Source organism: Loxodonta africana, chromosome 4 (genome assembly GCF_030014295.1).
Source record: "Loxodonta africana isolate mLoxAfr1 chromosome 4, mLoxAfr1.hap2, whole genome shotgun sequence".
NCBI lineage: Eukaryota > Metazoa > Chordata > Mammalia > Proboscidea > Elephantidae > Loxodonta > Loxodonta africana.
Window position 1 is genome coordinate 72,505,719 of NC_087345.1, and position 13,494 is coordinate 72,519,212.

A 13,494-nucleotide genomic window follows, 5' to 3' on the forward strand; every position below is an offset into this window, starting at 1 on the left:
ACAATTTTGTGATCTGATATGATTTTCCTATATATTGTAAATCCTACCTCTATGATGTTAATGAGGCAGGATTAGAGGCAGTTACGTTCATGAAGCAGGACTCAATCTATAAGATTAGGCTGTGTCTCAAGTCAATCTCTTTTTTTTGTTGTTGTTAAATAATTTTTATCGTGCTTTAAGTGTAAGTTTACAAATCAAGTCTGTCACACATATGCCTATATACACCTTACTACATACTCCCACTTACTCTCCCCCTAATGAGTCAGCCCGCTCCCTCCCTCCAGTCTCTCCTCTCGTGACCGTTTTGCCAGTTTCTAACCCTCTCTACCTTCCCATCTCCCCTCCAGACAGGAGATGCCAACACAGTCTCAAGTGTCCACCGGATACAAGTAGCTCACTCTTCATCAGCATCTCTCTCCAACCCATTGTCCAGTCCCTTCCACGTTTGATGAGTTGTCTTCGGGAATGGTTCCTGTCCTGGGCCAACAGAAGGTTTGGGGACCATGACTGCTGGGATTCTTCTAGTCTCAGTCAGACCATTAAGTCTGGTCTTTTTATGAGAATTTGGGGTCTGCATCCCACTGATCTCCTGCTCCCTCAGGGGTTCTGTCGTGTTCCCTGTCGGGGCAGTCATCGGTTGTGGCCGGGCACCATCTAGTTCTTCTGGTCTCAGGATGATGTAAGTCTCTGGTTCATGTGGCCCTTTCTGTCTCTTGTGCTCATAGTTATCGTGTGACCTTGGTGTTCTTCATTCTCCTTCGATCCAGGTGGGTTGAGACCAACTGATGCCTCTTAGATGGCCGCTTGTTAGCATTTAAGACCCCAGACGTCACACTTCAAAGTGGGATGTGGAACGTTTTCATAATAGAATTTATTTTGCCAATTGACTTAGAAGTCCCCTTAAGCTATAGTCCCCAAACCCTTGCCCTTGCTCCACTGACCTTCGAAGCATTCAGTTTATCCTGGTAACTTCTTTGCTTTTGGTCCAGTCCAGTTGAGCTGACCTTCCCTGTATTGAGTATTGTCTTTCCCTTCACCTAAAATATTTCTTATCTACTAACTAATCAGTAAATAACCCTCTCCCACCCTCCTTCCCTCCCCCCTCTCGTAACCACAAAAGAATGTGTTCTTCTCAGTTTATACTATTTCTCAAGATCTTATAATAGTGGTCTTATATAATATTTGTCCTTTTGCATCTGACTAATTTCAGTCAGCATAATGCCTTCCAGGTTCCTCCATGTTATGTAATGTTTCACAGATTCGTCACTGTTCTTTATTGATGCGTAGTATTTCATTGTGTGAATATACCATAATTTATTTAACCATTCATCCGTTGATGGACACCTTGGTTGCTTCCGGCTTTTTGCTATTGTAAACAGTGCTGCAATAAACATGGGTGTGCACATATCTGTTCGTGTAAAGGCTCTTACTTCTCTACGGTATATTCCGAAGAGTGGGATTTCTGGGTTGTATGGTAGTTCGATTTCTAACTTTTTAAGAAAATGCCAGACAGATTTCCAAGTCAATCTCTTTTGAGATATAAAAGACAGAAGCAAGGAGACAGGGGGACCTCATACCACAAAGAAAGCAGAGCTGGGAGCAGAGTGCATCCTTTAGACCAGGGGTTCCTGCATTGAGAAGCTCCATGACAAGGGGAAGACTGATGACAAGGAATGTCCCCCAGAACCAACAGAGAGAGAAAGCCTTTCCGTAGAGCTGACATCCTGAATTTGGACCTCCAGCCTCCTTAACTGTGAAAGGTTAAATTTCTCTTTGTTAAAGCCATCCATCTGTGGTATTTCTGTTACAGCAGCACTAGATAACTAAGCTATCCAGCTTCTTGGGTTATTTTTTCATCATACAGATTGAATAAGTATGGTGAAAGAATACAATTCTGATGCACACCTTTCTTGATTTTAAACCATGCAATATCCCCTTGTTCTGTTCCAACGACTGCCTCTTGGTCTATGTACAGGTTCTTCATGAGCACAATTAAATGTTCTGGAATTTCTATTCTTCTCAATGTTATCCATAATTTGTTATGATCCACATAGTTGAATGCCTTTGCACAGTCAATAAAACACAGGTAAACACCTTTCTGGTATTCTCTGCTTTCAACCAAGATCCATCTAACATCAGCAGTGATACCCCTTGTTCTATGTCCTCGTCTGAATCTGGCTTGAATTTCTGGCAGTTCCCTGTCGAGGTATTGCTGCAACTGCTTTTGAATGATCTTCAGCAAAATTTTACTTGCATGTGATATTAATGGTATTGGTTGATAATTTCCACACTCTGTTGGATCACCTTTCTTTGGAATGGGTACAAATATGGATCTCTTCCACTCGACTGGCCGGGTAACTACCTTTCAAATTTCTTGGCATAGAACAGTGAGCACCTCCAGTGCTGCATCCATTTGTTGAAACATCTCTATCGGTATTCCATTAATTCCTGAAAGCTTGTTTTTTGTCATACCCTTCAGCGCAGCTTGGGACTTCCTCCTTCAATACCATCAGTTTCTGATCATATGCTATCTCCTGAAATGACTGAATGTTGACCAATTTTTTTTTTTAAATACTTTAGATGAAGGTTTACAGAAAAAACTGGCTTCTCAATTAAACAGTCAGTACATATTGTTTTATGACATTGGTTGTTAACCCCATGACATGTCAAGACTCTCTCTTCCCGACTCTGGGTTTCTGCCTTCTAGTCCTTGCCCCTGGGCTGGTGTGCTCCTTTAGTCTTATTTTGTTTTACTGGTCTGTCTAATTGAAAGGTGAGCCTCAGGAGTGACTCTATTACTAAGCTAAAAGGGTGACCAGGGGCGATACTCTCAGGGTTTCTCCAGTCTCTGTCAAACCAGCAAGTCTGGTCTTTTTTTGTGAGTTAGAATTTTGTTCTATATTTTACTCCAGCTCTGTTGTGATCCCTGTCAGAGCAGTCAGTGGTAGTAACTGGGCACCATCTAGTTGTACTCAGTCTGGTGGAGGCTGTGGTAGTTGTGGTCCATTAGTCCTTTGGACTAATCTTTCCCTTGCATCTTTAGTTTTCTTTATTCTCCCTTGCTTCAGATGGAGTGAGGCCAGTGGAGTATTTCAGATGGCCGCTCACAGGCTTTTAAGACCCCAGTGCTACTCACCAAAGTAGAATATGGAACGTTTTCTTTATAAACTATGTTACGCCAATTGAGCTAGATGTTCCTCGAGACCATGGTCCCCACAGCCCTCAGCCCAGTAATCTGGTCCCTCAGGGAGTTTGGATGTATCTATGGAGCTTCCATGACCTTGCCTTATACAAGTTGTGCTGGCTTCCCCAGTACTGTATACTGTCTCACCGTTCACCAAAGTTACCACTTATCTACTGCCTATTTAGTGTTTTTCCATCCCTAAACCTCCCTTCCCTTGTAACCAACGAAAATTCTTTTTGTGTGTAAACTTTTTCACGAGTTTTTATAGTAGTGTCAACCAATTCTTTTTGGTACAGTGACTGTATTCCCTCCGTCTTCTTTTGATGGTTCCTCTGTCACTCAATATCTTCCCCACAGAATCCGTCAATATTTTAACTTGAGGCTTGAAGTTTTTCTTCAGTTCTTTCAGTTTGAGAAATGCCGAGCATGTTCTTCCCTTTTGGTTTGCTAACTCTAGGTCTCTGCATATTTCATTATGATACTTTACTTTGCTTCTTGAACTGCCCTTTGAAATCTTCTGTTCAGCTTTTACTTCATCATTTCTTCCTTTCGCTTTAGCTACTCTACGTTCAAAAGCACCTTTCAGAGTGTCTTTCGACATTCATTTTGGTCTTTTCTTTCTTTCTGTCTTTCTAATGACCTTTTGTTTTCTTCATGTATGATATCCTTGATGTCATTCCACAACTTGTCTGGTTTTTGGTCATTAGTGTTCAATGAATCAAATCTATCCTTGAGATGGTCTCTAACTTCAGGTGGGATATACTCAAGGTTGTAGTTTGGCTCTCGTGGACTTGTTCTAATTTTCTTCAACTTACATATGAGCAGATGATGGTCTGTTCCAAAGTCAGCCCCTGGCCTTGTTCTGACTGACGGTATTGAACTTTTCCATCATCTCTTTTACAGAAGTAGTCGATTCGATCCCTGTGTATTCCATCTGGTAAGGTCCATGTATATAGTCATACTTTATAAACAATTATATAACATGTATAAAAGGAGAAGATTGTAAAACAGTGGTTCTCAAAATTTTAGCAGCATCAGAATCATCTGGAGAATTTGTTAAAATTTGATTGCTGGGATCCACCCCCAAAGTGTCTGAATCAGCAGTTCTGGGGTGGGGTTCAATAATTTGTATTTCTGTTCAGGTCCCATGTGAAGCTGACACTGCTGGTCCAGGGACCACTCTAAGAACTATCGCTGTAGGGCACTGAACAAAACTTTAAGAGCAATTTTTTAGGTGGTAGGCATATTTGATATTTTATCTACTTATACATTTTACTTTTGCAGTAGAAAAAAAATTTGAGGTCTTCAACAGGAAAAGTCACAACAACTCAACATGTTATGAGGAAAAACAATGAAATCTAGTGAAAAATAACTGATCTGGTCAGAAACTCTCAATTTACATGACTGTGATTTTATTCTATTTAATCACTCCACATTTCAATTTTTGTAAGAAATCTAAGTCTCACAAAAATGTCATTAAACTCAGTGAGAAACACTTCGGGCTCCCCAAGGTAAACAATTTTAATTCAAAGTGCTCAGGTGAGGCCAGCACTGGAAACAAGTGTTTGTTAGGCTTAGGAGCTAGTAGATTAAGTCTAAGACAAAAGCAGAGAAAGAATACCAAACAGTTACAAACCATGGCTGCCTGTATTTACAAAAAAAAAAAAAAAAAAAAAATTTACACACAGACATATATTAGAGAAGACTATTTCTTATTTCTCTGACTTTAATAGCTTTATCCTATAAAGGTGTTTGTCAAATTTATTGATCATGATCCATAGTAAGAAATTCAGTTCCTATTTTAATCCAGTTACCATTTAAAGGTATATATGTAACTTCATAAAAGTTTCATGAAACGGTAAGTTCCTTATTACATGTAATACATTCTGGCACTTTCTATTTCTAGTCTATTCTGTTTTTATAAAATTGCTGATTGCAAGGAACTAAATGTCAAAACCTACTAGTTGCTCATGACTTGTAAGAAAAACACTATTATAGAGATCTAACTTTGAGGAAAAGAAACAATTAAAAATCAGTTTAAGTTGGAAAAGGGGAAGAAAGGAATATTATAGTCTTTTTCACTGTTAATTTAACATCTATTGTATGAAAGAATACTTCAATACTAAAAGCTTGCCTAAATATAGCACTTTAATTTGTATCACCACCTGCCAGATGGCAGGATAAGAAACTGCCCATTTTAGAGAAAAAAAAAAGAAAAACAAAGAATATAAAGAATTAAATTCGTCACTTAAGGAGCCAGCCAGGGTCAGCTAGGTAAGTAGGGTCAGAGGTGGGATTAGTAATCAGCTCTCACAATACATAATTCTGTGTATTACGTTACATTTTAGCAACTGATCCTCAGACTACCTGAAAATCTATTGTATTTTTCAGCAGAGTAGAGACTTAGTCCTGAATTCTTTTCCTAGTTATAAAAATGATTCACTGCCTTGAGGAACCCGTATCTTTCTTCCTTACTTGTTTTTTAGAAAAGATCTGATGATTCCCTGACTTGTTTCTATTTCTAAACAAATTTAAGCACTTTGCGGGTTACAGGACACTTAACGAACTTGCTTAAATTGCCACATTTAAAACAAACACGTAACATGCTATACTATGCCAAGGATAACTAAATAAATTAAGCAGAAACACAAGAGCATTATGGATTTAAGAAAATACAGAGAAAGAGTTTAAAGTACGACAGGCATTCAGAAACGTTATAAAGAATTTTATGGCTGTAAGGGTATTTAAGTATTGCAAGAAGTTCCTAAAGGTGGGAAAAGGCTACTTTTTCTCTGGCGAGCTTAGATACATCATCTCTGTAGGATAGCTTAGAGCTAATCTGGCCAGCAAAGGGTTAGTTTAGGAGCCTATGACTGTCGTAATGTTGTAAATACTTACTCTCAACAATTTGGTGTGTATATCTGAGATTTCACCTAGCTCTGCTGCTTCTAAGTTGATCTGCATCAACTTCTCATATCTGTATGAAAAATAAGTCAATTTTAAGTTAAATAAGAAAAACATGTCAATAAAAAATTAAATGAGTATCATGAATACATAGGTTTTAAAAGGTATTTTACCAATTAAAGTCTTTATTATCATAGCCATTTAGGAAGAAAAAATTGATGCAAAGCCTATAAGCCAGTAGATTCCAAAAAATCTCGAAGACTTTCTAAAGGGGGAGTTTTATATTCCTCTACTTATAAATTTGCCAATTATGGGATAACACGGAAAAGGCAAATTAATTTCCAATAGTCACGTGTCAGGGCAAGAGCCAAATACTAGATTTCAGCATTAGTGGAGTCCAATAGCAAATACTGTTCTCATTTATCATATTTCCTCTGTAGTGCAAGTAATATAGCCTACGAGGAGGAAAGTTTACAACGTCACGGTTTCAAGACATCCTGAGGGATGAGATTACTAAGTGAGAGTAAACTAAAGGTAACTCCTAAAATTCTAAAAATACCACCAAAAGGCAATTTTGGAATAGCTCCCTCTACTTCCTTTGTTGATTACAGGTTTTATATTTTCCTGTTCACAGTTGTTGCTTTGAAAGGTAAAATAAGATGTTTCTATTGCAGATTACCTTTTCCTTCTCAAATGGGGGTGGGGAGGAAGTCACCAAAGATATGGTGTTCATTTCTTATGAAGAAATGATATTTTTGCCTTTGTGATGAAGCAACTGCTAAGGCTGCTCCTCATTCTAAATATTATAAATGATAATTGATCTTATAATTTAAGACACTTGCATAAGCATGCTATATTATGCCAAGGATAACTAAATTAAATGGAAATGGAACAGTAGTTAATATTTTAACCACTGTAAGTAAAGAAGTAATCTACTCACACTTTTACAGTTTTTTCAATATTTCTGATGCAGAATTCCAATGTGATCACGACTTCTGTCTTTTTATGAACAGCGTCATTATAGTCATCTTTAATTATTTCACTAAAAAATAATATTATTCCCATTAGTTTACCTAGATAATTATTTTTCTTTTTTCTATCACTAAGTACACTGCTATACTGTCCAAATACATTTCATAGTAATATTCTTGATATATTATGAAAGGCAATTCACACTTTTTGGGATACGGTTATTAAAAACATTTCTGTGGCCCTTATACATATCTGGAGCACTTATGTTTTCACAAACCATTACTATTTATTAGGTTCACAATTTAGAAATTGAAGGCATTAAAAATGTATTAAGGAAAAAACTAACAATCATGCAATTAAGTTGTATAGCATTACATTTCATACCACTAGAATTAATCTTCACTACTCAGAGTAAATTGCTGTCAGAGTTATATTTTAAACCAACTCATGTGATCTCTAAGGAGCCCTGGTGGCACAGTGGTTAAGCATTCAGCTGCTAACCAAAAGGTCAGCAGTTCGAATCCACCAGCCGTTCCTTGGAAACTCTATGGGGCAGTTCTACTCTGCTCTATAGGGTCGCTATGAGTTGGAACTGACTCAACAATGAATCTGGTTTTTTTTTTGGAAAGTGATCTCTAAAGAAGCTGGATGGCATATTATGTACTATATAGTTGAAGGGTTTTTGGTCTGCATCAGGGGTCAACAAACAGGGGTGAGGACAGTTTTTGAATGGTCCATGAGCTAAAACTGGTATTTACATTTTTAAAGGTTGTAAAAACAAAGAAGAATACTTATGAAGTCTACAACCCTGATATACACTAAAAGCTTACTTTTCTCATGACTTATTATAAAAAGAATAAAAATTTCATGGATCAGACTGGAGTAGATAATAAGCGCAAAAGAAAATGGAAGCTGTTAGTAACGATACTATGAAAATATAGCTAATACTTTTCTTTTTCCGGGAACTGTTTACTAAAAATAAGGAAGCTTCTTAACGGAAATAGGAAAATACATGCTTACAAACAAACAAAACAAGCCTTACTCTTTTCTCTTCCTAGAAGCAGCAGCAGAAGAGCAAGAATCATGAAATGCTTCACATATGCTTTTGCAAGAAAGGACAGGTGTGAGGTGGTATACATACTCTGTCACAAGCATTAACACCCAGTGAGGTGAGCTCAGAGAACACGTGTTAGCACCTCTGAGCCACAAGGCCATCACTATGTGTGTACAAAATTCAAAAGCTTCAAGTGATGTTGTGTGGAAATGGGGACATGACTCTCAAAAGAGACTCATTTATTCTCCACTTTCATCAAACGGAAAGATGATGTCTATAAATCATGAAGGAAAAAAAGGCAAAATCATACTCATCCACAAAATATTTCTTAGAGTCTCTTTCAGAGAGAGACTACTCTGCTAGACGATTTATATTCTGACCCAGAATAACTATATTAAGTGATTTAGTAAAAAACTGCCTTTTAAATTGCTCGTTAATGTCACTGTGTACTCATATTCAATTACATGTGTATGATTCGCTGAGTGCATGATCCAATCTATATAAAACATCCAGAATAGGCAAATCTAGAGGCAGAAACTAGATTAATGGCTGCCTAAGGCTGGATGGGAAACCCTGGTGGCGTAGTGGCTAAGTGCTACAGCTGCTAACCAAAAGGTCAGTAGTTCGAATCCACCAGGTGCTCCTTGGAAACTCTACGAGGCAGATCTACTCTGTCCTGTAGGGTCGCTATGAGTCGGAATTGACTCAACGGCAGTGGGTTTGGTTTTTTAAGGCTGGATAGGCATGGGGGAAGTGGGGTTTGGGAGGGAATGAGTGCTAATGGGTACGGGATTTTTCAGGGTGATGACAAATTTCCTAAAATCAGATAGAGGTGATGTTGCACAACTCTGTGAACACACAAAAAACCGCTTTTCTTCCGGTGTGAATTTCAATGGGTGAATCGTATGGTATATAAATTATATTTCAATAACACTTAAAAAAAAAAAAAAAAAAAGATGTGTACTTCATTCGGGGAAAAGATAAGAAATGGAAGAGGATTTTGAGAACTTAAACCCTAGAAAGAAGTACAGATTGTAACGGATGACCACAATGCCAAAGCATTCCAAGACAAGAGAAATGACAACCACATTGAGGTCCTTGAAAAAGGAACTCATGTGCCACCACATTGTACAGCGTAGTGTAAGTTTTTAAATTTAGATGCTATTTGTCCTGTTTCACAAGGTTACTAAGGGAATCAAAATGAAAAAAGAGCTGCTAAAATGTTATGCAAACTAAAGGTAAAACAAATGTATACTAACAAAAATCAAACATCTGATCCTAGTCTGAAGAGGTAAAGTGTCAGGGATGGAGTGATTATCAGTTATTTAGTGAGGTCCATGTGAAGATCAAAGGATCCCTGGTGGCGCAGTGGTTAAAGTGCTTGGCTGCTAACCGAAAGGTTGGCGGCTGGAACCCATCAGCTGCTCCTCAGGAGAAAGTTGTGGCAGTCTGCTTCTGTAAAGATTACAGCCTTGGAAACCCTAAGGGGCAGTTCTACTCTGTCCTATGGGGTCACTATGAGTTGGAATCAACTTGACAGCAATGGGCTTGGTTTTTCTGGTTTTACGTGAAGACCAATTTTCAATCTATTACTTACATCAACCACCGAACTCCCTTTCGCATTAATTCCTGGTAAAGCAGTAGGGTGCTGGAGATTCTACAGGTGTAACACACAACCCCTGTTATTGCCTAGTGAAGAAATACCAAATGTCAGTATTTGGGGCTAAATGTGGTATAGGTGTAAGAAAAACTTTTACACAAAAATTCAAGTTTATGCATTCCTATCAGGTTAATTAAAAACGTTATAAAGTAGTGATTTCTAAAAGTTACGGACAGATACAGCTGAAATAAATGTTTTATCCTTATATTAACTGAACACACATTGTCTCGATAGAATTTTTTGTGTAACAAGTTCAAGAAAGGCAAGAAAGTAAAGAAAAACATGAAATAACTAAGAGAAATGACAACAATTTAAATGAATAATTTCCTGTGTCATATAAAAAAAAAAAAGTGTCATATAGGCATATATAAAGACAAGATACTTTATATTGCTTCCACTATTGATGGGATAATTTTAGTTCAGATTTTTACAAAGTAACCCAGTTAAATACTAACCTTAGCCATGCTAGCATCCCCATCTAAATCATAACGTGGGTGCACTTTAGGAAGAGAAACTGAAATACGAAATAAAACGTGAAATAAGAAATTAAATAGTTAAAATGAGAAATAAAGAATTTTTAATAAATTAACTTTGTCCTTTATATAGCAAACAGAATTTTAAGTTAAATGTTAGTGGAAAAACTCACTAATGTATTTTTCTGGATAAAAAGACCACTAGAGACAACAGCATTTATTCCTTAACAAATTACCTCTAATATTTCTAAATGGGAGTTTAATCTTTCTTAAATAAATTCTAACATGAGATCAACATTTCTCTTTAAATCAAATCCTGATGATCCAAATAGAAATTTAAAAATCTGAGTAATTTATTTTTTCCTCAGTAGAACTGTTAATTTAAAAGATTCTAAAAATGCAGATCTGATTGTTATTAAGACTCCAAAGCCTGGCACAGTGTCCTATACATATTGGGCACACAATAAGTACTTGCTGAAATTTATGAAGTAAAAAAATGTTATCCTGATTGTTAGCAAAGTACAAAAAGCAGACTCTACAGTAAAACACACAATAACAAACTATCATTTTATAAAATAACTGAAGCCAAATTACGCGGCTATGAGCCTTTTAAATTTTACTACTACTCTTTCAACTAGTTTACAAAATTTTAATACTTATGAAAGGTCTACACTGTCATAATCAATCATCTTTATGAAAATCACAAACCTTTTTATAATCATAGGGTTATTATTTATTGGGTAGTAGGACCAACAACAAGAAAAATCTCAACTTACTTTTTTCATATATTAATCCTATGGTGCTCAGAGGTTCCGGGCTTACTACAAAGATAGGATTTTCCTCAGAAGTGTTAGGGAAATGCTGTGCCAGCCTTCCAGGTTCTAGAACTAAGCGTCGTCCTTCATAGATAAATTCTTGATTTGAAGAAATAATTTTGGTTTGTTTATATACCAGTTCATGAAATACAGTAGCACTATGTGGGAAAAATCCAAAGGGACAACAAAATTGGGAATAAAATGAGAGGTTAAAAGCCTCTTCCCTTTTTTTAAAATGAGTGCTATATTTATTTAGAGGTGTGTTTCCAAGATTGCGTTCAGTCCATATATATACTGCTTTGTTAATTGGACACTGTAAAGTATATTAATCTGAATATTCCATATGTTGTCTACAGAGCAACCAATTCTAAAATATTTTTCATGTTTGGCTGTGCAATATATTCTTAATATTTAATAATGGGGAGTCTACATAGCAGAGAAGCTAAGAGCACTGACGCTGGAGTCAGACTACTGGGTTTAAATCCCAGCCCTTGCACTTACTTGCTCTATTACCTTCAATTTCTCAACCCCTCTGTGTCAAGTTGCCTCAGAGGGAATAACAGTAGTACCTCCCTCACAGAATTGTGAGGATCTGGTAACAAATACGTGAAGAACCGAGACCAGTACTAGGAACGTTACTATGTTTATTAAATAAATTAATAAGAAGAGAAATTTTCAAAATGATGTTCTGGGGGAAAAGGCAGATTTCCCTAAATGTATCTATGAAATCAAAGAAATGTTTGGGCAGTAATGACATCTAACAAAAAGGCTGGTCTGCTACAAGCCTCTGTTGTGATTTGGATCAGGCCTGAGTAGGCTTTTTATGTTCAAGTATGCTTTTAAAATAACAACAATGACTAACACCTAATTACGATGAGTACTTATTCAGGCCTATTAAGTACCAAAATAAAACAGAACAACATTTTATATATTATTTTATCTAATTGATTTTATTCCTTAATAAAGAACCATCAAAAGTCCCTTTTAATGAGTTTTATGAAACATCAGAACTACTATTCGAATCCCGTCAAAACAGAAATTATGGCATAGAGGATGGGTGTCATTTTTTCTCTTTTTTGTTACCATTTTAAGACTACTGTAGTTTCATATGCAGCTTTAAGAAATAATAGAGAAATACCATATACCCTTTACCCAGTTTCCCCCAACAATAATATCGTGTATAACTATAGTACAACACCATTACCAGAATACTGACATCTATAGAACCCACCTATCTTATTCAGATTTCCCCAGTTTTACATTACATACGTGTGTGTGTGTGTCTGTGTGTGTATATTTAGTTCTCTGGGTAGGTTTGCGGTGTAATACGCTTTTATGTAAATCAATGTTTTATGTAAAACAATTCCACATGTATCTAGTACCCACTAGGTGCTTTATGGCATATGTATACATAAAAACTATACTAACTCTAAGACTTAGGCTTTAATATTTTTTAAATGACACAATAGTACTCTTAATAAAACCAGTCCATTTATTAGCAGATGCTATTTGTGGTTATATAATGATGTAATTTGACATACAGTACAGAAACAAAAGTATTATTATATAACTTTCAGTTTAAGAATAAACTAATTTAACTGTGAATTAAAAAAAATTAGACCATTAATCCTTTTATGTCAAAGATAAGTGAAAAGCAATATACTAAGCACAAAAACATTATTTCCTAAGTGGGAAATGGTTGCCTCTGGTAAAGCTGAGATGTCTTCTAAATTTCCTCCCCTAATTTTTCAAGACATTTATTATATAACATGACATTTTGATATAAGAAGAAAATAAAAAGGTACTTACGTATTATAGCTGTGAATATAAATCTTATGAGCTGTCATTTGTTGTAGCGAAAAAACATGAATTATCACTCGGTGAAGTATATCACTAGTTTCTGCAAAAAACTGATCAAAACCCCAACACTTTTCCTGATCTGCCTCAAGGATGTTTGCAAGAACAGGGGTAAGTAGAACTTGCAGACCCCTAAAATAGTATTGAAAAAAGTTACTAAAGAGTGAACGTATAATATTTTGTTTAGGTTCAAAATATTCACCAACAAATCAAAGGAACTGCTATTACTATAATTAAATTAGATCAGTCAAAAATTTTAAAGATCTGCCAACTTTTCAGAAAGCCAGGTAACCTTCATTTAACATTACTTTCCAATGAATCAGGGGTTACAGCATTTTTGTGTTATCTTTTACTGATTTTCTCCCTTCTGAGTTTCTTTATTTTTCATACACATTATAATGTGATTTTATCTGGGTAAAATCAGTTGATAAGAATCACGTGATCATAAGAGTAAGAAATCACAGTTTGATTTCCAGCATAAAAGGGGATGTAATGTCCTTTTAATATGGCTCTCCAATGTCTAATTTTATATGTTGACTTTATATGCCTTTTTTAATGTATTACTTTAGAAAGTA

At 36.1% G+C, this 13,494-nt stretch overlaps 1 protein-coding gene across 4 annotated transcripts in view; it reads right to left on the reverse strand.

Moving 5' to 3' along the window:
- The window catches only part of TBK1 (TANK binding kinase 1), a 53,578-nt gene that overhangs the window by 12,539 nt on the left and 27,545 nt on the right, over positions 1–13,494 (reverse strand). For all 4 annotated transcript variants that reach the window (XM_064283930.1, XM_064283931.1, XM_064283932.1 and 1 more), the window contains 6 exons: positions 12,872–13,051; positions 11,024–11,220; positions 10,230–10,288; positions 9,712–9,803; positions 7,029–7,130; positions 6,083–6,161 (listed from right to left, as the gene is read on the reverse strand). In XM_064283930.1, coding sequence (XP_064140000.1) covers positions 6,083–6,161; positions 7,029–7,130; positions 9,712–9,803; positions 10,230–10,288; positions 11,024–11,220; positions 12,872–13,051 — 709 coding nt within the window. The remainder of the gene's footprint in view (positions 1–6,082; positions 6,162–7,028; positions 7,131–9,711; positions 9,804–10,229; positions 10,289–11,023; positions 11,221–12,871; positions 13,052–13,494) is intronic.